This window comes from Nomascus leucogenys, chromosome 4 (genome assembly GCF_006542625.1).
Source record: "Nomascus leucogenys isolate Asia chromosome 4, Asia_NLE_v1, whole genome shotgun sequence".
Classification (NCBI taxonomy): Eukaryota; Metazoa; Chordata; class Mammalia; order Primates; family Hylobatidae; genus Nomascus; species Nomascus leucogenys.
This window is the reverse complement of record NC_044384.1, coordinates 46,680,796-46,706,788: the sequence shown is the minus strand read 5'-3', so window position 1 is coordinate 46,706,788 and position 25,993 is coordinate 46,680,796. Positions and strand designations below refer to the sequence as shown.

Genomic DNA, 25,993 nt, shown 5'->3' with positions numbered 1-25,993 from the left:
AACTGCTGGGATTACAGGCATGAGTCACTGCACCTGGCCAACTATACGTTTTTTAAATAATCAAAGGAAATGAATTATAGTATAAAGTATTTACAGTGGGAGCTGAGGATATTTGGGATTCTGTCTGACTTGGATTTTTCTAGATTTTTTTCTTGTGGGTATCCAACATTTTTTCAAAATCTCATAAAATCTATTTTTCAGTGCTCACTTCTTGTTTCAGGGCCCTTATTAATTTTTTCTTTTTTGTAACATAAAATGGCTTTACATTTTTATATCATAAATATAATAAAAATAAAATAGAGAAATAAGAGAATGAAAATCATTTGCAGCCTGAGTATTGCTGACTTTTGGAATGTAGCTTTTCAGGTAGACTGATAGATGGATAGAAATGATTATAATAAAATCTAATAATATTAGAATACAAAGGGGGAATCATACATTACATGATTATATGATGTGAAAATACTTTAATTTTCACTTAACTATGTACTATAGCTCTTTATATCATTCATTTAAAAGGTTGCATAATACTCCATTATATACAAATTCTATCATATACTCAGACAATTCTGTATTACTGTATATTGAATTAGCTGACATTTTCCTTTTTTATAGAGTACTATAATCAGCATCATTATATATATATATATGTATCTTTGCAGACTTTCAGATTATTTTCCTATAAATTTCTAGATGTAGAAATGCTGTCTCAGTGGGTATGCATAAACATTTTATTAGATACCTACTGAGAATGATCATCTAGTAATTGCAAAAATATTTGTTGGGCACTTCTCTAGGTGCTAGAATAATGGCTGTGAATTAGATAATAAGTTCCTCACTTGTATTGAGCATACGTTTATGGCAGAAATAAACCATGAACAAATAAACATAAAATAAAATGTCGGAGTATTAACAGCAAAGAAAATACATAGGGTGGCATGATAGTGGGTGGCTAAGGGACAACTTTAGCAGCTCTGGGAAGGCTGCTCTAAGGAAGGGACTTTTAATCTAGTGATTAAATGGTTAAGAAGAAGCCATATATGAAAATTTTGGGGAATATATACGGCTCAAAGCATCTGGAAATTCAAGGTCCCTATGTTGGGAATGAGGCTAGTGGTCAAGGATCAAAAAGTAGCTGGAGACTAGAGCACACTGAGGTGAGTGAGAGAGTAATCTGAATGAGGAAGAGACTGGATTATGCAGCCTGGGAGGCCAGGGCAAGAAATGTGGGTTTTATCCTGAATATAGGGGTAAGTTACTGGGTGATTTTAAATTTTAATTTAATTATGATTATATATATATAATTTAATATATACTTAAAATGTGTATATATATTAAAGCATGCACATCATAAGTGTATAGCACAATGAATTATTCACAAACTGAACACAGATTAAGAAAGAAAACATTACATCATTCTCAACCTTCCTTTATGCCCTCTTCCAATCACTGCTTCCTACCAAGGGTAGGACTTCCCTTGTAAAGGGACTCCCGTGACTTCCAACATCATAGATTAATTGCACCTGTTTATATAGACCAAAAATTGCACAGTATCAATTTCTGTGTTTGGTTTCTTTTGCTTAAAATTATGTTTTATTCATCCACATTTAGGCATCCACCTGAAGAGATGAAGGTAGATAAACAAAAGTGAAGGGATTTCACCATGGAGCCCTGGAGAACTCCAACATTTGGAAGTTGAGCAGAGTAAAAGTTGCTGACACCAGAGATATTCTGTCTAGTGTCCAGTGAGGTGGGAGGAAAATAGGAGGTCATGGTGTCATGGCCAAGGGAGAGTGCTTCAGGAAGGGGAAACAGTGATCAAATGTGGTTGAGCTATTGAGCAAGATGAGACCAGATACACCCTACGGGGTTTGACATCATGGAGGCAATTGACAAATGGTACTTCAAAGAAGATAATGGAAAGTGATGAAGACTGCAAATATAGACAACTCATTCCAAAATTTGTAACAAAACATAAAGTGTTCCAGAGAACATGGACTCAAAAGTGAGTTCTTGAGATGGCAGATACTATAGTATATTTGTATAATATATAATGATGAAAATAATTCAGTGGAGACAGAAATTAAGATATGGAAGGATAGGAAAATTGTATGAGTGATGACTGTGAGAAGGTGAAAGAGGATGGAATCCAGAGCACAAATGAAAAGACATCTATATTAGGAGCAGACATACTTCAATCTTAAACAGGTAGAAAGACATTAACTGTGGAGTAGATGCAGGTACTTTGATGGATTTGATGACAGATGAGTTCTCATCTTCTATGAATGCCTCTTTTTCCTTCCACTCCCCTAGTATCACTGTGTATAACCTACTATCACTGTGTATAATCAATCTTACTGATCTTTTGAAAAGAGAATTGAAGACTTGTATCTCCATTTAATTTGTATATATATGATTTTTAGAGAGGTAGAAACATTTTGCCTATGTTTATTGGCCATCTGGATTTTTAAAGCTTGCTAATTAATCTATATTTGTTGTTTATTCATTCAAAAATACCTTTCTGGAGTAGAATTGTATTGTTTGTACCACAAAGGTAAACGCTTGAGGGTATGAAAACTCAATTCTCTACAATGTGATTATTATGCTTTGTATTTCCATATCAAAACATTTCATGTATCTATAAATATATATACCTACTATGTAACTTCAAAAATTAAAAATAAAAATTTTTAAACAAGCAAAACCAAAAATACCTTTCTGTTCCCATCAGATAAGCAATAACTTGACTAGATACAACATTCTTGCCTTAAGTTTTCCTTTAAAATTATGTAGTTATTGGCCAGGCACCGTGTGGCTCATGCCTGTAATCCTAGCACTTTGGGAGGCCGAGGCAGGCGGATCACTTGAGGTCAGGAGTTCGAGACTAGCCCGGCCAACATGGTGAAACCCCGTCTCTACTAAAAATACAAAAATTAGCCAGGCATGGTGGTGTATGCCCATAATCCCAGCTACTCAGGAGGCTGAGGCAGGAGAATCGCTTGCTCCCAGGAGGTGGAGGTTGTAGTGAGCTGAGATTGCACCACTACACTCCACCCTGGGGTACAAAAGCAAAACTTCATCTGAAAAAAAATTATGTAGATATTTTTCTACAGTTTTCTGTCATAAACCATTGTGGAGATTAAGTCTGAAGTTATGTTCCCTTTGTAGGCACTGTATTTCTTCTAAATGCATGCTTCATGGAATTACTTCTTTATTCTTGAAATTTATAATGTAGTAAAGAATCATCAGAGAAAAGCCCTAAGACCACCTGGCTTTTCATATGGGTGGCCCCATGCCTTGCTCACACACAGGCATGCTGTGCTGCTGGCGGTGCTTAGTCCTGACAATGACTTCAGATGGACTTCCCCAGATATCCATGAATGACACCTCCAATCCTAGCATTCTTAGGTAAGAAAGATCCCATTCACATTAGCAGACACTGCTCTTAAGAAGATCAGTCTTCACACTTGAAAGGGGATTCAATGTGGTAGTCCTTACTTCAGCCCACATACTTCCAATACAGGAGGATATTTGAGGAAAGGGATACCATAATTCCTCCCATTGCTTACTGCCACATTTCAGATCTCTTTCAGAAATGAGAGTTTCTAATTATCAGCACTCTGTATCTTTATTTGTTTTTCCAAATGTGTTGCCTTTCTCCTCTTTGTGTGATATATTTGTCAGCACTCCACACTTTGTGTGACATATTTGTCAGCATTGATTATTATAATATTCTCTATAATATTCTTTCCTTAAATCTTTCAAAACTTCTCTTTGGTTACTCTAGTCAGCTCTTGGTGTGTGTGAGGGGGAGGAGGTGGTAGTGCATCTAACCCTGTCATGCTACCATGTTTTCCAGAATATCAATCTCAGTATCTCATCAAATTTCCACAGCAAGCTTTGCTTTACTCTGTATTCTCTGCTATACGCTAGCAGCTGCTTGGAGCTGCTAATAGGATGTATACCCTCACCCTTCATCTTTGTGTCTGTAGCAATTTGTTTAGGATCAAGATCTTCTGGCAAACACATGTTCTGTTGTCTGAGACAATGGGAGTGGATTTTAAAGTTCTTCTAGTGGGAGAGGTATTTATCTGCCTGAACTTTCACCATTGATTAGAAACGTAAATGATCTACCATTTCCTATGTAACACCATAAACTCTGTCTCAAAAAGTATTTTATTACTAAGCATTGCTTAATCATATTCATGCCCAATATCACAGGTATTATAAAAAATTTATAATTGAAATACTTTTGCATTTAAGGAGAGACAGTTATACCCTGTATATGGATAATGAGTTGGCATAGTAAAGAAAAATAATAAAAGAGAAGGAGAATAAGTCCCAGGGGCCTGGGTTTGAATGCTAGCTCTGGTTCCCACTTACAAGTAGAGTAGCCTAAAATTACAACAAAATACCTGTTATAGGCTAAATAGTATTCCCTTTTATCCCAGTTGCATATGTTGAAGTCCTAACCCAAGTAGCCTGTAACATGACCCTATTTAAAGACAGGATCTTTACAGAGGTAGCTGAGCTAAAAATGAGGTGATTATAATGTTCCCTAATCCAATATGACTGATATCTTTATCAGTTGGCCTAGGAGTGAGTTTTTTGAAAAAAATAATAATATATATAGGCCATTAGCTAGACTAATAAAGAAGAAAAGAGAGAAGATCCAAATAAACACAATTAGAAATGACAAAGAGGATATTACCACTAGCTCCACAGAAATAAAAATAACCATCAGAAACTACTACAAATACCTCTGTGCACACAAACTAGAAAACCTAGGAGAGATGGATAAATTCCTGGACACATACACACTCCCAAGACTGAATGAGCAAGAAACTGATTCTCTGAGCAGATCAATAACAAGTTCCAAAACTGAATCAGTAATAAATAGCCTACCAATCAAAACCAGCCCAGGACCAGATGAATTCACAGCCAAATTCCACCAGGTGTACAAGGAAGAGCTGGTATCATACCTACTGAAACTAACCTGGCAGACACACAACAACAACAAAAAGAAAACTTCAGGGCAATAGCATTGATGAACACTGATGCAAAACTCCTTAACAAAACACTTGCAAACCAAATCCAGCAGCACATCAAAAGGCTAATCTACCACGATGAAGTAGGCTTCATCCTCGGGATGCAAGGTTGGTTCAACATACACAAATTAGTAAATGTGACTCATGCCAACAGAACTAAAGACAAACACCACATGATTACCTCAATAGATGCAGTAAAGGCTTTCAATAAAATTCAACATTGCTTCATATTAAAAACTCCCAATAAACTAGGTATTGAAGGCACACAACTCAAAATAATAAGAGCCATCAATGACAAACCCATAGCCAACATCACACTGAATGGGAAAAGCTGGAACCATTCCCACTGAAAACCAGCACAAGACAAGAGTGCCCTCTCCTGCCACTTCTATTCAACATAGTTTTGGAAGTCCTGGCCAGGGCAATCAGGCAAGAGAAATAAATAAAGGGCATCAAACCAGGAAGGGAGGAAGTCAAACTATCCCTGTTTGCAGATGACATAATTCTATATTTAGGAAGCCCTGTAGTCTTGGCCCAAAGCTTCCTCAGCTGATAAACAACTTCAACAACGTTTCAGGATTAAAAATAAATGTACAAAAATCAGTGGAATTCTTATACACCAACAATAGCCATGCTGAGAGCCAAATCATGAACACAATCCCATTCACAATTGCCACAAAAGGAATAAAATGCCTAGGAATGCAGGTAACCATGGAGGTGAAATATCTCTACAATGATTATAGAACACTGCTCAAAGAAATCAGAGATGACAAAAACAAATTGGAAAACATTACATGCTCATGGAGAGAAAGAATCAATATCATTAAAATAGTCATACTGCCCAAAGCAGTTTACAGATTCAATGCTATTCCTATCAAACTACCAATATCATTCTTCACAGAACTAGGAAAAACTATTTTAAAATTAATATGAAACAAAAAAGCCTGAATAGCCAAGGCAATCCCATGCAAAAAGAACAAAGGTGGAGGCATCACATTACTGGACTTCAAACTATATTATAGGGCTACACTAACCAAAACAGAATGGTACTGGTACAAAAACAGACACACAGACCAATAGAATGGAACAGAGAGACCAGAAATAAGGCTGCATATAAACAATCATCTGATCTTCAAAAAAGCTGACCAAAACATGCAATGCAGAAGGGACCCCCTATTCAATAAATGGTGCTGAGATAACTGGCTAGAAATATGCAGAAGTTTGAAACTGGACCCCTTCCTTACACCATACACAAAAATGGACTCAAGATGAATTAAAGACTTAAATGCACAATCCAAACCTATAAAAACCCTGGAAGATAACGTAGGCAATACCATTCTGGAGATAGGAACCAGCAAAAATTTCATGTTGAAGACACCAAAAACAATCATAACAAAACAAAAAGTTGGCAAATGGGATCTAATTAAACCAAACAGCTTATGCACAGCAAAAGAAAACTATCAACAGAGTAAACAGACAATTTACAATATGGGAGAAAATTTTTGCAAACTGCACATCTGACAAAGTTTAATATCCAGTGTCTATAAGGAACTTAAACAAATTTACAAGCCCAAAACAAACAACCCCATTAAAAAGTGGGCAAAGGACATCAACAGACATTTTTCAAAAGAAGACATACATGCGACCAACAAGTATATTTAAAAAAGCTCAATATCACTGATCATCAGAGAAATGCAAATCAAAACTACAATGAGATACCATCTCACACCAGTCAGAATGGCTATTATTAAAAGGTCAAAATATAACAGATGCTCGTGAGATTGTGGAGCAAATGGAACACTCATACACTCGGTGGGAATGTAAGTTAGTTCAACTATTGTGGAAAGCAGTGTGGCAATTCCTCAAAGAGGTAAAAACAGAGCTACCATTTCACTCAGCAATTCCATTACTTGGTATGTACCCAGAGGAATAGAAATCATTCTACCATAAAGACATATGTAAGTGAATGCTCATTGCAGCACTCTTCACAATAGCAAAGACATAGAATCAACACAAATGCCCATCAAGGACAGATTGGATAAAGAAAACGTGGTGCATCTACACCATGGCATACTATGCAGCCATAAAAAGAATGAGATCATGTCTTTTGTGGGAATGTGGATGGAGCTGGAGGCTGGTATCCTTAACAACTAATGTAGGAACAGAAAACCAAATCTCACATGCTCTCACTTATAAGTGGCAGCTAAATGATGAGAACTCATGGACACAAGGAAGGGAACAACAGACACTGGAGCCTATTTGAGGGTGGAGGGTGGGAGTAGGGAGAGGAACAGAAAATAGGTACTATGTTTAGTACCTGTGTGACAAAATAATCTGTACACCAAACCCCCATGACACGAGTTTACCTATGTAACAAACCTGCACATGTAACCCTGAACCTAAAATAAAAGTTAAAAAAGAAAAGAAGAGGAGATCTGGACAGATGCATACAAAGGGAAGACATTGTATTGACACAGGAAAAAGATGCCCCCCTACAAGCAATGTGAGGCTGGGAACAGATCCATCCCACCAGGCCATCAGAAAGAATCAGCCCTGTTGACACCTTCATCTCATATTCTGGTCTCCCAAACTCTGAGACAATAAATTTCTGTTGTTTAAACCACTCAGTCTGTGGTACTTTGTTAGGGCAGCCCTAGCAAACTAATACAGTAGTTTTGTTTTCTAAGGAAAAATGGGAATATTCTCAGTTGTTTCATTGTGTTTTTATGAATTAAATAATAATAGAATAAAAATGATAATGATCTCTGTAATTGGTCAACATTTATGATACGGTTGGTGCAACTCAATGATTTACACTGGTTGTAAATGTCTAGCATGGTGACTGCCACACAGAAAAGTAAACATTCTACTTTCTCTTATTTATGGCAGTGAAGAGATGTTAAAATAAAAATATACTGCGATAAGGAGGTACAATAAGGAGATGCAAAAATATAGAAAGTAAAAAACTAAAGAGATAGCCCATAAAAGGAAAAAGAAACACATTATAGGAAGTAGGGAAACTTGTCCAAGACTGCCTACAATAGAGGTAACAATCAGATATGGAAGTAGTAAGAGCACAGTCAGTAACTAGTGCCCAGGCTCAACAGAGGAGGACATATTTTATTGTAAAGTACTCTATAGGTTTCTTTAGCCAGAACTGTCACAATGTGTCTGAGGTTTTATTGACATGTGATCCCACAGCTTGCATAGTGACTATTATTAATATAATTGTTCTAACAATATTAATAGTAAAGGTTATCATGAAGTCATACACAGCATTATGTTGACTGTTTTTTATTTTCTTTTTAGCTTTCTGAGTTAGTGACACATTATTGCAGCAAAACATATGTAGGGTCAATTCATGCTGAATAGTTATTAGAAACCATGATAACAAAAGTCATTACACTGCAGTTCAGTTTTGACAGTAAAATTTCTGCAACATTATCACAAATCCTCATGCATTAGTGCAATGATCCTTACTATAGTTTCATATTAGAATCAAAAGATTGCTGTAGCTTGCTTGATTCAAAAAGTCAAGCAAGCCATATTCTTTTCTGCTTTTACAGATAACATTTTTGCTCTTTTTCTATATACATCATGCAGATAGCAGCTTTGTTTTATATACTTTTCTCAATAACCTATGAGTACAGTGCATATATCTTTCTTTAAAATATTTTTTTCTTGAAAGACCATACAATTCTGATACCCTGTACCAAGGGAAATAACTAGAAAAGGATTTTATATCTGACACAGCCTCACAAAATTCTAAACACTATAGCCACTGCATTGTTACTTTTCTTTTTCTCAGATAATGTATTGCCTGTGTGTATGTGTTGTTTTATTTGTTAATCAGTGATTTACTAAAATGGAAAAGTACAAGGTTTTAAAAAGGAACATTTGTCATTTTCAGGATTATTTTGATAGGAAATCAGTGAGAATTACTCTTCAACTGACAAAAGGAAACTATTTTTAATGTCTATCTGTCCACAATATTTTTCCATAGTCACTTATTAACAAACTCTTAAAGGGTCAGACTGTACAAGTAAATTGCTTTACTCAAGGTCCATTTCAAGAAAGCAGGAAAAAATTTAACTTGTGAATTAGTGTCTAGTGAATTAGTTGAGGAACCTCCCAAAATCAATTAATTTCTTTTAATAGAATCAGGTGTACACAGGTATACACAGAATACAAATAATTAGGTCTGGCATGGTGGCTCACTTCTGTAATCCCAGCACTTTGGGAGGCCGAGGCAGGCAGATCGCTTGAGCTCAGAAGTTCGAGACCAGCCTGGGCAACATAGTGAAACTCCATCTCTACCAAAAGTATAAAAAATTAGCCAGGCATGGTGGCATTCACCTGTGGTCCCAGCTACTCAGGGGGCTGAGGTGGGAGGATCACCTGAGCCCAGGAGGCAGAGGTTGCAGTGAGCTGAGATCATGTCACTGCACTCCAATCTGGGTGACAGTGAGACCTCCATATCAAAAAGAAGAATATGAATAATTAGAGCACAGCATGCAAAATATATTCTCTGGAAATTTGGATACAGACAAAATTCCACTTAGTTTAGTATAATTGAAATGATTGTTTGGCTCACTATGTTACTAGAGCCTCTCATGATGTAAGAATCCTTTGAAAATGACGAGTTAATGGGTGCAGCACACCAACATGGCACATGTATACATATGTAACAAACCTGCACGTTGTGCACATGTACCCTATAACTTAAAGTATAATAAAAAAATATATATAAATAAAATAAAATAAAATACGTATTCTAAAAAATAAAATAAAAATAATCACATCTAAGTTACTTGATATCTATTGTTTTAATTCACTCTTGGTTAACAGAAAGTGATGATTTCACAGTGTGTTCTGATTTCATATAATCTTTCTTAATACAAGGTAATAAAAGTCATTCCTATAAGGATTCCATTGCCACGGTTGAGGTTATTTCATAATGGTATAAAAATAATGATAATAATACCTGTTTTGATTCTTATTCTCTCTTCATACATACTAAACAATCTGTGAAGTATGCTACATAATCTCATTTAATAACAACAACAAATGTAACTGAAATATATGTAGAACTTACTATGTATCAAAGGCTGTTAGAAATCTTTACATGTATTAAATTAGTTGTCAGAAAAACTGTATCAAGTAGATTCTGCTGTTATTCTCATTTTACAGATCAGGAACCACAGGCTCCAAGAGGTAAATGACTTGCTCAAAATCATAGCTAGGAAGCAAAAGGGCAGGATTCAAACCCAGGCAGTCTGGCTCCATGCTACACTGTTCTGCCCATTTTATAATCAAATCCTTGTTGAAAACACCATTTGTGCATATTTTGGTAATGTTCCTTAGAGAAAAAGGGTATGAATATATTAAAGCTCTTGCTATATGTTGTCAATTTGTTCTTCATAGGGAGCATTTCAAAGTACAATATCACCATTGGTGAAAGTGTCAATTTCAGTGCTTCCTCCAAAAACTAGATATTATCATTGTAAAATATTATGCTATTCTGATGGGTGCAAATGCTATCCTGTTGTTTTCCTTTTTTGTTTTTTACTATTGAGGATACTTCTCTCCCTTTTATTTATCAACTTGCTTTGTATTTTTTAAAATATTAAACAAAGACAAGACATACCAGGCAATACTTATTTAAATACTTTTTTCATGATTCTACTAGAGAAGTTATCTTTTAAGTGAGAGAGAGTAGCACTCCATGTGGTAAAAATATTAAGTCCATGTTTGACACAGATGTTGAAATATTTTCCCATAGTTTAAAACTCAAAGACGTTTAATTTTCATGTCAGCAAATTTATAAATTTTCATTTTAAAAGATTTCTTCTTATTCATAATGTTGATAAAAATTCTTCTCATTTCAAGATCAGATACCTATTCAACTACATTTTGTGTTTATATTTAACACTCTAATGCATTTGTGGTTTTTGGCATGGTTCAAGGTAGGATTTATTTGCAATTTCCCAAAACATACAGTAAACCTTGCACCATTTTGTTGAAAAGACTATGCTGCATTTCTTTGCATTTTCACATTTTTATACAATAAATTGCTTGGCATATTGGGACTTCTTTTTCTAGCCAGTCCTTGTGATGTATTGAACTTTTTGTCATTGTTACAACGTTACACTTCTTGTAGCTTTATTGTTTGTTTCAGGACAAGTTAGAACAAATATTCCCTCATTTTCTCCATAATCTTTTAATCTGTTTTTATGTTCTAGTACAGAATGGTTTTATCAGCATCCAAAAAATATTCTTTTAATTTGTTTGGAATTGCTTTAAAACTATAACATGAAGATGCCAGATTAACCAAATTAAAATGTTGGGTATTGCTATGGCATGTGCTGTTTTATCATCTTTTCCATCTGTAAAATTTTACAGGTTCCTTTATGAAGATTACAATGACATATTTCATATTAGGTATTTCTGGGAAATTTTTGGCTGTTGTAGCTATGGCAAATGAGATCTTTTCATTTATATATGTGTTCTAATTGGTGTTTGGTGGTATAAGATTCAGATTAACGGCCAAGCACAGCGGCTCACACCTGTAATCCCAGCACTTTGGGAGGCCGAGGCAGGCAGATCACGAGGTCAGGAGTTCAAGACCAGCATGGCCAACATACTGAAACCCCATCTCTATTAAAAATACAAAAAATGAGCTGGGTGTGGTGGTGGGCACCTGTAATCCCAGCTACTTGGGAGGCTGAGGCAGGAGAATTGCTTGAACCCGAGGAGGAGGTTGCAGTGAGCCAAGATTGCACCACTGCACTCCAGCCTGGGCAACAGTTCGAGGCCCCATCTCAAAAAAAAAAAAAAGATTTGGATTAATTTCTCCAATTCATGTGTCACTGCTAAGTCTATCCCTCATGCCTGGTCTTATACATGTATACATACATGATTTTCTACCGTATCATCCTCTGTCAGTTTTACCTGGGCATTAGATTTCTTGTCATGGTGCTATGCCTTCATTCCTTAGGGCCTCTGCATGTTTTTCTAGTGGATTATCATAACGTCTCTACTACTTACACTTCTGTCCTCTCTACCCATAATTCATCCCATATTCTCAGGTTGCATACACTGTTTAATACCTATTATAGAGTAGAGGATCATGTTATAATCATATAATAACATACAATTTGATACAAGAAATGAGGGACACATATTTATCTAAATAATAGAAATATTAGTAGCCATATCTTCTATATGCAAAATATAGTTTGTAAAAAACTGTTCTAGGTGCTTTATATTTAAAACGTATTTTTGGGGTCGGGCGCGGTGGCTCATGCCTGTAATCTCAGCACTTTGGGAGGCCGAGGTGGGCGGATCACGAGGTCAGGAGATGGAGACCATCCTGGCTAACACTGTGAAACCCCGTCTCTACTAAAAATACAAAAAATTAGCCGGGCATGGTGGCCGGCGCCTGTAGTCCCAGCTACTGGGGAGGCTGAGGCAGGAGAATGGCGTGAACCCTGGAGGCGGAGCTTGCAGTGAGCCGAGATAACGCCACTGTACTCTAGCCTGGGCGACAGAGTGAGACTCCGTCTCAAAAAAATAAATAAATAAATAAAAAATAAAACGTATTTTTATGCTTCATAGAGTTGTTCAGAGAATGAAATAAGATTACATATAAAAGCTAACAAAGTGCCTAGCACATATTAGTGCTTCATAAATAGTAATTACTAGTATATTGTTTTATACAACCATCCTGCTAGGGAGATATTCATATTCCTTATTATCAGAGGTTCATGGGATTAAATAAGCTGTCCATAGGTTTTCCATCTCACCTTAAATGACGGTTAAATTTTGAAGAAAAAAGAAATGACTAAAGAAAATATTTAGCATATAAATATACATTTTCCATATTAATACTTATTTTAATAAATGATTATAAGATATAGCTCTGTAGATCTGTGAAAAGATGATTAAAAATGAGTTTTTCCAAATGTTTATGTCATTGAGATGCATATGCACAGCTCAAAATGAAAAAATCATTAACAGATAATCCCACAGAATTTAAAATCAGTTGCAGTTATAAGTCATGTATTAGATAATTAGAAAATATACCTATCATAAAAGGTGCATGCAAAAATATTTCACTTGTTTTATTGTAATTTTTTAAATATAGGTTTTAAGTGATAAAAACAATACTATTTCATTTTATTGCTCTACTATGGGATCAAAGAAAGTCAGCATTCTGGATATGTGTGGATTCCCAAAGAACATATTTATTTGAAAATATTCCAAATTATTCTCTAGCTTTATAGGTAATATGAATAATACTTATTTTTTATTAAAGCTATATATCAGCAGAATATCATGAAAGTAGAGTTTGTGACATAGTTGCCTCTTATTCTCTTATGTTTTTTATATATGTATATAGACACATATATGTGTATATATATATAAAAATACACATACGCACACACACACACATATATATATATATAGAGAGAGAATAACATTTTCCAAGGTTTAATCTACTAAACACCAAGTCAATCAGTAGTAAATAGTTTTCCTGAGAAGAGAGAATTCCAGGGACAATAGAAAATTCAGGTTTTTAACAGATTTCTTAATATTGAATTTCTCAGAATTTTAAATATACAAATGCAGTTTAAATCTTTAAGAAGGGGATATAGTACACAGTGTTTCATGTTATATATATATGTATATACACATATGCATGCACATTACATGTATATGACATGTAAATCATCTCTCTCTCTGTATATCAAGGTTTATTAACCTCAGTTCTATTGACATTTGGGCTAGAGAATTTTGGTGTGTGTGAAGGGGAGAGGGACTGTCCTGTGCATTGTGGGATGATTAGCAACATCCTTATTCTTGGCTTCTGCCTTCTAGATGCCAGAGGCAACCAAAAATGTCTCCAGACACTGCAGGGTATCCAGATATTCCTTTGGAAACAAAATAGCCATTGGTTGACACACACAAACACACACACACACACACACGAAAATTTTATCTTAAATATTTTTGATATACTAGAGTCCATCATCACACTCAATAAATCACTCTTAAAGTGTGGCTAATATTAAAAACAAAATGTTCATTTCTATGCAACTGTACCAGAATAAAATCTCAAATTTGCATGAAAGATACGTAAATTGAAAATACACTCAAAACTGGTATTGGACTGAATAATTGGTTTGATTTAAGCCAAGTTTACTTCTTTAAAGTATTGGCCAGCAATAAACCCCCAGTCTTGGTATTTTCCTCATGGAGTCTGGACAACAAAAGTGAGATTCACTGAGATAAAACAATAGTCTATCAGCTGTGTACTCCTGTCTCGGGCATCACCAAAGCTCTTCACAGGTCTCGTGAGGAAAACTCTTCAGAGAAATGGGACAGTATACATTTAATGCAAACTTATCAGTCTATAAAGTGTGATAATGCCTTTAGAACAAGTGTGTGTGTGTATGTGTGTGTGTGTTTTCTAAGAAACAGGGGCCAAAGCCATTTGTGTGTGTGTGTGTGTGTGTGTGCGTGTATGTGTGTTTGCATGTCCACATGCCTGTGTTCTAATAAACGGAAGCAGAGACACTGACAGGGTCTTCAAATAGCTGTTACAGGGAAAATTATTATTTTATGGTTTTGCTATGAAAGAAGTGAATTTCTATCTACATTAAACAAGCAGACAGAATTCACTATCAAAGCATAGTTATATGGTGTGCAGGACAACAAGCAATACTAAATACTTATAAAAATGAGAATCAAACAGCTTTCACATTTCTCTAGGAAAATAATCGTTTATTGCTAGAACTGATATTAACTCCTAAGCACATCGATACAAAGTGAGTATTAAAGAAAACTGTGGTTGAAAGTTGATGAGAAAACTTATATAATCTATAGATGATACAATTTTTTGAGAATTTAATATAGAAATGTTGTCCAATGAGACCCAGGCAAGGTAGATTAAATAGCAAAAATACACAATTCTTCTCTTGGTGGGGTGAAGAAAGGATGCTGGAGAGCTCTGATTCTACATTATAGTCTAGGAAAGAATCTCCTGGACTCGAGATCACAACCTTTAGCATGGAAGCAGAGATAAAGTGGCACATTTCTATGTCTTCTATAGTATCTTTGTCAGCTTTATAGTAAATCTTGAAGTTGGGTAGTGTTAACCCTCTGACTTTATTCTTCAATATTTTGCTGGTTATTTTGTGTCTTTTTATGTTTCATATAAAATTTAGAATCATTTGATTGATATTCACAAAATATGTTGGGATTTTTATTGGGATTGTATTGACTCTATATATCAAGTTGGAAATAATGGATGTCTTAACAATATTGAGTCTTCCTATCCATGAACATGGAATATCTCTCCATCCATTTAGATATTCTTATTTATTTCTTTCATTCATTTTGTGCTCTTCCTCATATAGATCTTATACATATTTTGTTAAATTCACTTTATTTGTGTGTGTGTTAATATAAATGGCATTGTGTTTTAAATTTCAAATTCCAATTGTTCATTGCTGGTATATAGAACAATTGGTGATTAATAATATATTTTGAATAACTGAATGAATGAATTACAAGTGTTCTATGAGGATCAGAAGTATTCCCTACAGGCCAACACACTCTGCTGCAGAGTAGGCCTCTAATTCTTGTCTCTGTGATTCCTTCACAGGCCCAAATCATTTAAAAGAGATGCTTACATCTCAGCTATTGGTCCAGTCAAACCTCCCTCAAAAATCACAGCATATGCTCATCTGCAGTTTATTGGAAAGAACATTCGAACATGAGTAAAGAAAACTAAGTTCTAGGACAACATTTCTTCTACTCAATTGTGTATGTGGTAAATCACTAAGCCACTCTGGCCTTCCCAAGATTCTTCCTCAGTAAAATTATTTTTTAAAGAGGAGGGCAATATTTCTAAAGGCACTTCTAGTTCAAAAGTTTTACAATTTAGAATTATGAAACCTACCTATAATACCTATGAAAATTAAATCTCCTCCAAATAAACAGGCAGCCCTTTCCCCAGAAAATTACTGAAAAAGTGGCTCCAATGAAATAAAATTACAAAAACAACTACTGAATCAAATAATCTATTTCAGTTGAGCGCTAGAGATATCATATATAATTTACATGTTTTTTCCAAGCTTTACATAACCTGATTAGCCATGTATAGGACTGTTTAATTAATGTTATAGTAAAGAGGTAGTATTATAATTCTGAAATAGATTAGATATAAGAAAAACCTGAATTTGATTCCCATCCCAGTGTCTCCCTCTACTTGAGCAATCTTGTGTGACACTCAATCTTAGTTCTATGTCTTACATTGGGAGAGATGATAATAATAATAGCAAATTCCCCAGGATTATTGAGAGACACTAAAAGATAATATTTGCAAACAATATAGCACAAATAATTTGTCCACATAAGTATTTGTTAAGTGTTGGCTGACTCTGTAATAATTTTCATTCCCTTAGTTTGAAAGCAGTGGGATTTGTAGTAAGGAAGGGTAAAGCTTTACAAATGGCTAATTATATAATTTTAAAAATATATTTTAACACATTTTGGAAGCCATCTTGTTTTCAACCAACAGATCACTTCAATATCTGTGTGCTTGCTTAACTTACCTTTCTGTGCAGGCACAAAGAATCTGGGGTGGCACTTAAAACAAATACATGGTGACTTCATCAAAATACCCATGGATTTTTTACTTTTAAGATAAAATATTTAAAATGACATATTTTTATAAAAATATTTGAAAGCTTCTAACAAAAATGTCCATAGCCACACGGAAGTATAATCTGTTTTTCAGAGATTTTCCTTCATGTATTTCTAGTGTTAGTTTTAATTTTGACATCTGAGAAGTCTTAGATTGGATTATTTTCTATCGTTACCCATGAACAGGGCAAATAAGAATTTTGCATAATTGCTTTTGCCTCTTTCTGATTTTTAAAGGCAAGTATATGCATCGCTACAAGTTTTAAAAGCACAGGAAAGTATCAAAGATAACACAAGCAAATAAAGCAGACATAATATTAACACTAAGAGAAATACTATAGCATTCTAACATTTGAGACATGTGTATATAAGATTGTGTCAAGTAAGGGGACATTATTTTCAATTTGTTTCACTCTTTCATTAGGTTTTCTTTATTACTCTTGGCATAAGAATACAAAGAAGTATGAAAATGTATAATTTGTATAGAGAGAATAATAGTCCCTAAGAAGCACAATAATTAAAATATAATTATTTACCATGCCGAAAGGAATTCATGTTCAGAAGCAATGAAATTAGTCTAAAACAGGAAAAAGATGCACAAAATTCATAAAAGTGAGATCCATTTTATCTGACAAGGGAATTCAACAAGGGAATCAGAGACTGAATAGTGCTTTTGTGTACCCAAACTAAACTGGCCAAAGAACTAAAACCTGCGTACATGGGAAATGCTGCAGTATCAAGGAAATGAAATAAAATATTAAAGAGTTTTCTCATTTTTGATGGCCAAATTCCATCCTGTAAGCAGTGCATTAGATGCTAATGACATACGATTTCTCACTGACAGATTTAACAGCATCAATAAGGCCTCTCTGTCCATTGCAGCAAATTGATCCTACATGACACTGACAAGGGCAGCCTGCACTTAATGACCTCCATCGCTGAAGGATGAAAATGAAAAATGATTGGAAGTACAAATAAATCTTGAAAGTTTCCCTGAAACAGGTGTGCTAAAAGTGATTCGTTTGAGGAATCACAAACATAAACCCAATCTCCTAGCAATCTCCACTGTCTGTTCCTACTATAGTCTCAGTCCTTGTATCTTGCATCAAGATTTGCTTTAATTCCAAGATGAGATCAAGATAATTTTGCTCTTATTATGAAAATGTGATGTTAGGGCTTTCTCTTAAAAAGCATGGCGTCTCCACTATTTATGCATGTATCGAATGTATTTGTCATTTGCCACCAAGTAATTCTTTATAAACTGATAACTGCAGATACCTGCACATATAATTTATTTTTGTTCCCCCCAATTAGAAAAGGAAATACAGTATAGCCAATGATTATTTTCTCCTTCTCAATTATGAACAACAAATAGAACATACTTAACCTCAAATAACAAATGCGTGAAGTGATTGGACAAATTCTTCATAGATACATACATGCCCTTTCTTTGAGTCCTGCAAAATGGTTTGAGGACACTAAGATTTTGGCAGATAGTTGTATTATCAATTCTTTCCCAAACACACTTATTTCATTCTTTTTTTTTTTTTTTTTGAGACAGAGTCTCACTCTGTTGCCCGTGCTGGAGTGCAGGGGTGCATTCTTGGCTCACTGTCATGTCCGCATCCTGGGCTCAAGTCGTTCTCTTGCCTCAGCCTCCTAAGTAGCTAGGACTTCAGGGGCATGCTACCATATTCGGCTAATTTTCGTATTTTTAGTGGAGGCAGGGTTTCACCATGTTGGCCAGGCTGGTCTCAAACTCCTGACTTCAGGTGATCTTCCCACCTTAGCCTCCCAAACACGTGTACCTTGATGTATCTTCATCTTGCTATCATTTCAAGATTTTAAGAGAAAAATGCATTCTTTTTCCCAATGTATTCAGAAGCTTTAACTCTCATGAGAGTAGATGGATGGGAAATAGGGAAGTACATAGGGAGGATGCCAGATTAATGTAATAATTACTTACAGTTGTATAGCATCCCTTAAATTTTAAAGTAACTTATTATGAATGGCTCTTTTTTATTGCTTACCAAGTACCCTGTGAGGTAAATCTTATTTTATAGATGAGAAAACTGAGGTTGGAAAAGGCAACTTGCTAAGCTCATGGAGCTAGTAGAACTGGCATTCAAATCCCACCTTTTGCCTTCCCAACATTCCATAATAGCCATAAGCATAGCACTGCTATTCTAAACTACTGATTTGTAATGCAACAATATGGGTGATACCAGTAGAAGAAAGGATCAATTTGGTTTTCATGGTTAGGTTAATTGTTAAAAAATAATGACTGTATTTTCTGAAATTTGAATCCCGGAGGAAAACAAATATTTAAGGAAAATATTTTTTCTTGTTACTAAGTATCTGGAGAATATAGAGGAAGTGGCTGTATTATAACACTCTTGGTAACGGAACTTTTTCTTCCTTTTTGATTCGTAGCATATTGTGTGCTTTACCTTTCCGCTTACCGTTACAGAAGATTTTATAAACTATATTTAGAATTCTCAATGATTTTCAGTAATTAGAGAAAGTCAGCTGTTTTTCCAAGTTTCCAATTAATCTCCATATCTAATAAGAAAATAGTTACCAGAATTTGGAGCCTGTATACTAAAAGGACAATTTAGAGGCCTACCATGGGAAATCACCCACTCTTAGAATTGAAATATAAAGACTATGATAATATATTTAAATCTGCAGATAAAAAATTGGCATTTCTCATCATATTAATCAAAATCAAATTAGTATAGAATAGTGGATTGGAACCGAGGTTTTTCATTTCTCCAATATTCTTTCAAAATTCAATTGTAAAAGGTTGATATAAATATACAACAAAACTACACAGAGAAAACAGGCCATGTTGTGGATATCATTGTCAGATCAGAGGTACGCAAACTGACTACTTTTTACTTTTATAATGCACATATGACATAAATCATTATCTTAAAACAATTAGAAAAACTAATACCTGTTTCTTATCTCCAATTGAAGTATCAAGTGATAGCTGTTTATCATATATATTGAAATAGTTGTCCTTTTCTTTTAAGAATGTAGTCTGTAGCTGTTGATACTCTTGAGCTAAACGCAGATTTTCTTCAAGTGAATCAGCTACTATTTTCTAGAAGGTAAAAAGTATGATTTAATTGTGTGTATATATATATATACAAACGCAATTAAAATCATTTGGATTTGTTTGAATTTTTACATCTTTTAAATTATCTAAACATGCTCTATCATGTATAGTAGAAAAATAACAAAATAACCAAAAAATGTTTCTCCTGATACCAATATCCTTTGTTGATTTAATAATATTCTTTTTTGATGCAGGTTTTTTTTTAACATCAATGTGTGATTCATCAGAGTTAGTCTGACTTTTACTTCACCTCTTTTCACTGCCTTTTTCCTGAATTTCCCTCTATCATGCCTTGAAAGGTGCCCAGTCCTGGGACCCTTTAATCGGCATCCCAGGAGCACTTTCACAGTTTCCTGTCCTCTTATACTTTTCTCTAGCCCCTGTGCTTAAATGAGTAGATAGTACCTTGCAGCTTAGAATTTCATCTCCATGAAGTTCAGAATGTTGGTACCCACAGAAAACATTAAAAACATAGATGAGGAAAGAGTAAAAGACAAAGAATAGGGAATGCAAAATTTAGAAGCACACAGCATCAGTTTATAATTAATATATTTTAGTTATGTTTAAATAAAAGTTAAATCTGCCACTATGAGCAGTTGAGAACTTTATAATGTCCTCCTCCATTACTAAACAAATATATGTCAAATCTAATATAAACTCTTTAGAAAATAACTTTGCATCACTATTCATTGGCAAATTGGGGGCTATCTATAATTTTAAATTAAATGTCTAAACTGAGTTTAGTTTCTGAATTTTTTACATTTCTTGCACAGAAAACTTACTCTGACTGCTTAAAAAATATGGTATTTATCAATAGCTTTAAATATTTTCAAAACTGTTAATCTAGTAATTTCTCTTTTGGGAATCTATCCTAAGCAAAATGCTTTATTCATTACAATGTTATTTATAACAGCAAAATAAGTTGTCAAAACATATAAATGCAGATTAATCATGATGATGATAATGATGATTAAATAACTAGATACAGAAATAACCATTGTGAAGCAATTAAAATTGTTTCTTTGTGAAAATTGCCATCACAACAAACCCTTAGTATAAGTTGTTAAAAAATATGTTGCCATGAAAGAATGTGTATAGAGGAAATGTAATTCAGCAGAAAATTGCCTGTACAAATATTTCTGTATTTACACACTTGAAGATTTATTAAGGTCAACAAACATATTTCTCATGAAAGCCTGGTATCCATATTGATCCCTAATGATAAATATTATGTCATAGCTATTCTTCAAAAAGCCAAAACGACCAACTGAGAATCATTTTAAATGCCCTTGTCTTAATTCTGTCATAATAATTTAAAACTTCAGAAATTTCTATCTATAAACTTGCCTAAAATCACATTGAATTATTTTTTGTTACGAGGACAAAGTTCTATTAATATTTTCCTTTGGTGGAGATTCTTTTCAAAAGATAGCTATACTAATTTAAGATTTTGGCATTAATATTAAAATCCAATCCTGAAGCGATTAACTTGTAACACTGGTAAATGTTCTACGTTAGAAAGGAATAGGCATCATTTTGAATTTTTTGTTCATTTGTTTGTTTTATTAAATCTAAGCACAACTCTGATATCTGAGACATCCTACTTCTCAGGTGCTTTTCTTTCCGTTTCTAGATGGCTACTACAAACATTTAATTTGAGAGGAGTGATACAAAGTTCTGGGATTTGCATTTTACCTATTTAATGGAACTTAATTGGGGAAATATTTTATAATATATACTTTGCTCACTGTTTAATATGCAGTTTTATTTCTAAATGCATACATGTTCAATTTCTGAATGATACCAGTTCTTCCACTTTATATATCGCAATTAGAATATATGCCAAAAAAGCAAATTGTGTAGTTATGCCAGCAAATCTTCAAAACGTTACATCAGTCACAATATTTTACATTATCATTTTCCAGTAATCAGTATATGAAGGATGTATCAATTCACCACTTATTCCTGAAAGTCAGTGACCTTCGGATATATAATAAAGTTTAAGTTTTATTAATTTTAAATAATAGTATTCATTCAACACTGAAAATATTTTTTAAGTTTAACTGAGAGTCCACCTTACAACTTTGACTTATTTAATTTTAACCAGTAATATTGTTAAATGTAAATGACAAAAACGGGGAATGATAATTATTGGTGGAAATATGTGCAAGGGAAATAGCTTATAAAAGGATAACTGGAATGTAGAATTCTTATTTTTTTCACTTCTTTTATTTTCCATACTATTACATTCACTCAAAAGGCCTAAATACATATAACACTTTCTCAAAGATAGATTTATTGTTATTTATTCAATTCCAATTATTTATACTTATTAAGATGGTAAAACATTAGGAAGATAGCTTGGTGAAGAGAAGAGATGTAATGAATGTTTGTTAATAGTTTCCATATTGTCTAGAATTTATTAAGGAAAATATTTTACTTGGTGATGGTTTGTTCTTTATTATCGTAAATTTTTCTTTAAACCTTGATACTTTGGGGATATTACAGCTTATTTTCACAATATTTTATTATAAAATAAAGACTACGCGTATAAGGACTGAACAAAATCTAGATTTTGTTGTTCAATGAGGGATGAGACCATCATTTTGTTCGCCCTAAGAGATGTTGCACTGCGAAGATCTAACATAAACAGGTGCACAGGTTTTCAGTAAATGAATAAATGCATGTGTACACATAATATTAGTTAGCAAATATATATATTGTGCCCTTTGGAACTACACATTTTATTTTTCAACTTCTATGAAGTAACTGATTTGCAATATAACCACCATTATAATATGGCACATTCATTATACTATTTGATACTGTACTACTTGAGAGGTGAAGATCTTAAGTATATAAAGAGAAATCATACAATATGTTTTTGTATTAAAAACTATTCTAAAGATAACCATATTGTCCAGGTTTAACAAGAATTCTTTATTTTGGGCAAATCATTGACTTTCAGAAGGTATGTGAACCTCATTAAATTGTACACAGCATTTTTCTTGGGTTATTTAGTTAGCCCATGATCCCCAAAGTGTGGAAGAACCATTGCTAAGGAAAGGCTTGGCTTCCTTCTCTGTCAGCAAAAATGCTGAAAAATGGAGACAGGTTGAGTATTCAAAATACACAAATAGTAGTTCTACTTCCCCCCGTCCCCACTTGAGTTTTCTTGTTCTTTAAGCCATAGATTCCACTTGGACTTTTCCTCAATTTTCTCCACTTTCAGTTTATTTTTCCTTCTTTCCATCTCTCACTGGGTAAGTGGGGACTAGGGACTTCCAATCAGAGAACTGGTTCTTTCTGGGAAAAATATCAAGCCTATATCATATTTCTGTTTCACTTTGTGATATACAGCAAAGAAATTAGAAATAAGGCTGAACTTGCCTGTTAAGTTATAAATTCCACATATAATAAATAACAACTGAGACTTACACAGTCACCTTCAGAAGAAAGAAAATTACCCAGGATAGCAAATCTGTATTGTAACTGAATGTAAGATATTAGCAACCCTCCTCTCCCTAAAAAGAATATGCCACTTTAAAAGAAGCTGATAAGCAATGGAAGCAAAAATGAAATAAAGTCAGGGACACTAACGTAGCCGGTGCCTATCAACAGGAAAGATTCCTCCAGACCCAAAGCCTCAACCGCCTCAGCTCTGGAAACCATTCCACTCCCCCTCTAGTATTAGTTACACTGTGTTACATTAGCTTGATGACAAAAATGAGAATTAGAAAAAGAGTAAAAGCTAATATTAGGGAGTGCTTACTATAACCAGGAACTGTGCTAAGAATGCAGTATTTACTGAATTTATCCTTGTAGCGATGGTCTGAGACTTTATATTATTATCCTCATGTTACAGATAAGAAAGACAAGGCAGAGAGATATCAGTCGAGGCAAACTATTTTCCAAAAATGGCCACAGCAATATTTTCAGTCTCACATGTTTTTTCCAGAACGTTGTCACTCCCTATCCAAAGGTACAGTCTATTTCTCCTTCCTTTGAACCTGGGTAGACTTGTGGATTTTCCAGCTAATCGAGGATGGTAGAAATGATGCTAAGTGACTTCCCAGGCTGGCGTATATAATAGAAAGCATACAGCTTCTGCCTGGCCCTCTCTTTGAGGGCATTCACCCTTGGAACCTGCCACCACATTGTAAGGAATCTAGGCCAGAGGCCATGTGTAGGTGTTCCAGCAAACAGTCCTAGCTGAAGTCTCAGCCAACAGCATCAATTGTGAGTGAGTGAGTCAGCTGAAGATAAATCTAACCCCAGCCTCCAAGTCATCCAACTGATGTCCAGAAAGGGTGAAACAGAGACATGTCATCCCCGCTCAGCCTTGTCCAAATGTCTGGCACATAGAACCATGAGCATAGTCATTTTACACCATGATGTTTTGGGGTATTTGTTATACAACCAAAGCAACTGAAATGCCAGATATCTTGTGCAAGTTTGCACAGCTGTTAGGCAGTGGAGCTAGGCTTTGCATCATCAAGTCAGACTGGCTCCAGATCCTGTACCCTTAACCGTCCAATATAGTCCCTTCATAAACACAAGCCAGCACTTTTAAACACTATATGCAATGCAGTCTTCATAAAATGTAATGACATTAAATAATTAAATCAAATAACTGAATTCTGCAGTTCTAAGTCCATTTCTGCCAAGCAACTGTCTTATTATAATCTGGCTAACACAGCATTTTGACATAGATAAAACAAGCCACTTATGGAAATTAGAATTTGGTCCCAGGCTACTGTTAATTATACATCAATATGGGCATATTGGTTATATATTGTCAGTTTCTTGTGCTTTTTGATCTACATGATTCCATATCTCATTATTTGATTAGGTCTGATGCATTCCCTGGCAAGACCAAATGCATGGACCTTCAAAGCTGGGACCTGTAGAACTGTGTACTATGGTTGAATGCACTAGAATAATGCTACCCATGGAGATCTGTGGAGCTTCCTCCAGAGACACTTATCCTGGACAAAGTTTTGATCTATTTGAACTGTTATTTTTAAAATCAAAGGTGGACTAATGCCAAAGGAGAATACAAGAAAAAAACTTGATTCAAACATTCTAGAAAGGTGGTTATGATTAAAATATTTGCACTATACATATTAGTACAAAAAGTGAAATAGCTGTTTACAAATACCTTACTGTTAGTACAATCATCATGGTGTCTATGACCAAGTGCATAGCAATGTGTCATATATGCCCTTAATTACTCTTAATGTAGGCATTTGGATCCAGTTTACCAGGCAGAGGGGCTAGGTTTTTCTTTCAATTATGTATTGTAAGAGAGCTGTCATCTTCTGACCCAGTTCTAACTCTAACTCTCCTGTCCTGATGTAATTATCTGTTGCTGTCTCAGCTAATCTTTTCTGATGATCTGTCTGTCATCCCCCAATTCTTGGTTATTAAGAATTTACTGCAGACAGCTCCTTGCTTTCTTTCATCTCACCAGAGCTCTGCCGGCTCTTGCTACCACATCCATATTCTCGCATAGACTGCACCACATTCACTTCAGTCTCATGGATGGAAAGCATGGACTTCCCACTAGAACTATCAGAAAACAAAAAATGTATTGTTAGTATTTATTGATTGATTTTACTCCAGAGCATCCTCACATCTAGCCTTTTCTTCATTTTTTTTGTTTATTTAATCATTTGTTTAGCAAACCCTTGGTAAGTTTACTTTATGGATTCAGCTCTATGATTAGGCCAGGAATTAAAAAGAAGGATAAGATATAATTCGTGTTCCCCAAGGATTACAAGCTGTAGTTGGAGGAGGCTGAAGTGTGAACAATTCTATCTGAGTTACAGTGGAATTGATTCTATCAAGTGGGGGAACAACATAAACAAAAAGCTTCACAGAAGAAAAAAGATCATTGATTTGAATCAGAAGATCAAAGCTGCCCCACCACAAAGGTTAGTATATATCTGAGCAAATTTGGAGGAGTGAGAGTCGAGAGAAATATTTTCTTGGCCCCTTAGGAATATTAGATTATTGTTGCCTATGGCTTGTGAATTAAACTCTCATAGATAAGGTTAAATGTTCTTCTGTCTTTTGACTTTAGCGTATTACTAATAGTGTAAACAAT

General features: G+C 34.6%; 1 protein-coding gene across 2 annotated transcripts in view; it reads right to left on the bottom strand.

Annotated features, from left to right (window-relative positions):
* Positions 1 to 25,993, bottom strand: part of CCDC178 (coiled-coil domain containing 178) — a 506,700-nt gene that overhangs the window by 135,918 nt on the left and 344,789 nt on the right. For both annotated transcript variants that reach the window (XM_012506252.2, XM_030810102.1), the window contains exon 21: positions 19,720 to 19,869. In XM_012506252.2, coding sequence (XP_012361706.1) covers positions 19,720 to 19,869 — 150 coding nt within the window. The remainder of the gene's footprint in view (positions 1 to 19,719; positions 19,870 to 25,993) is intronic.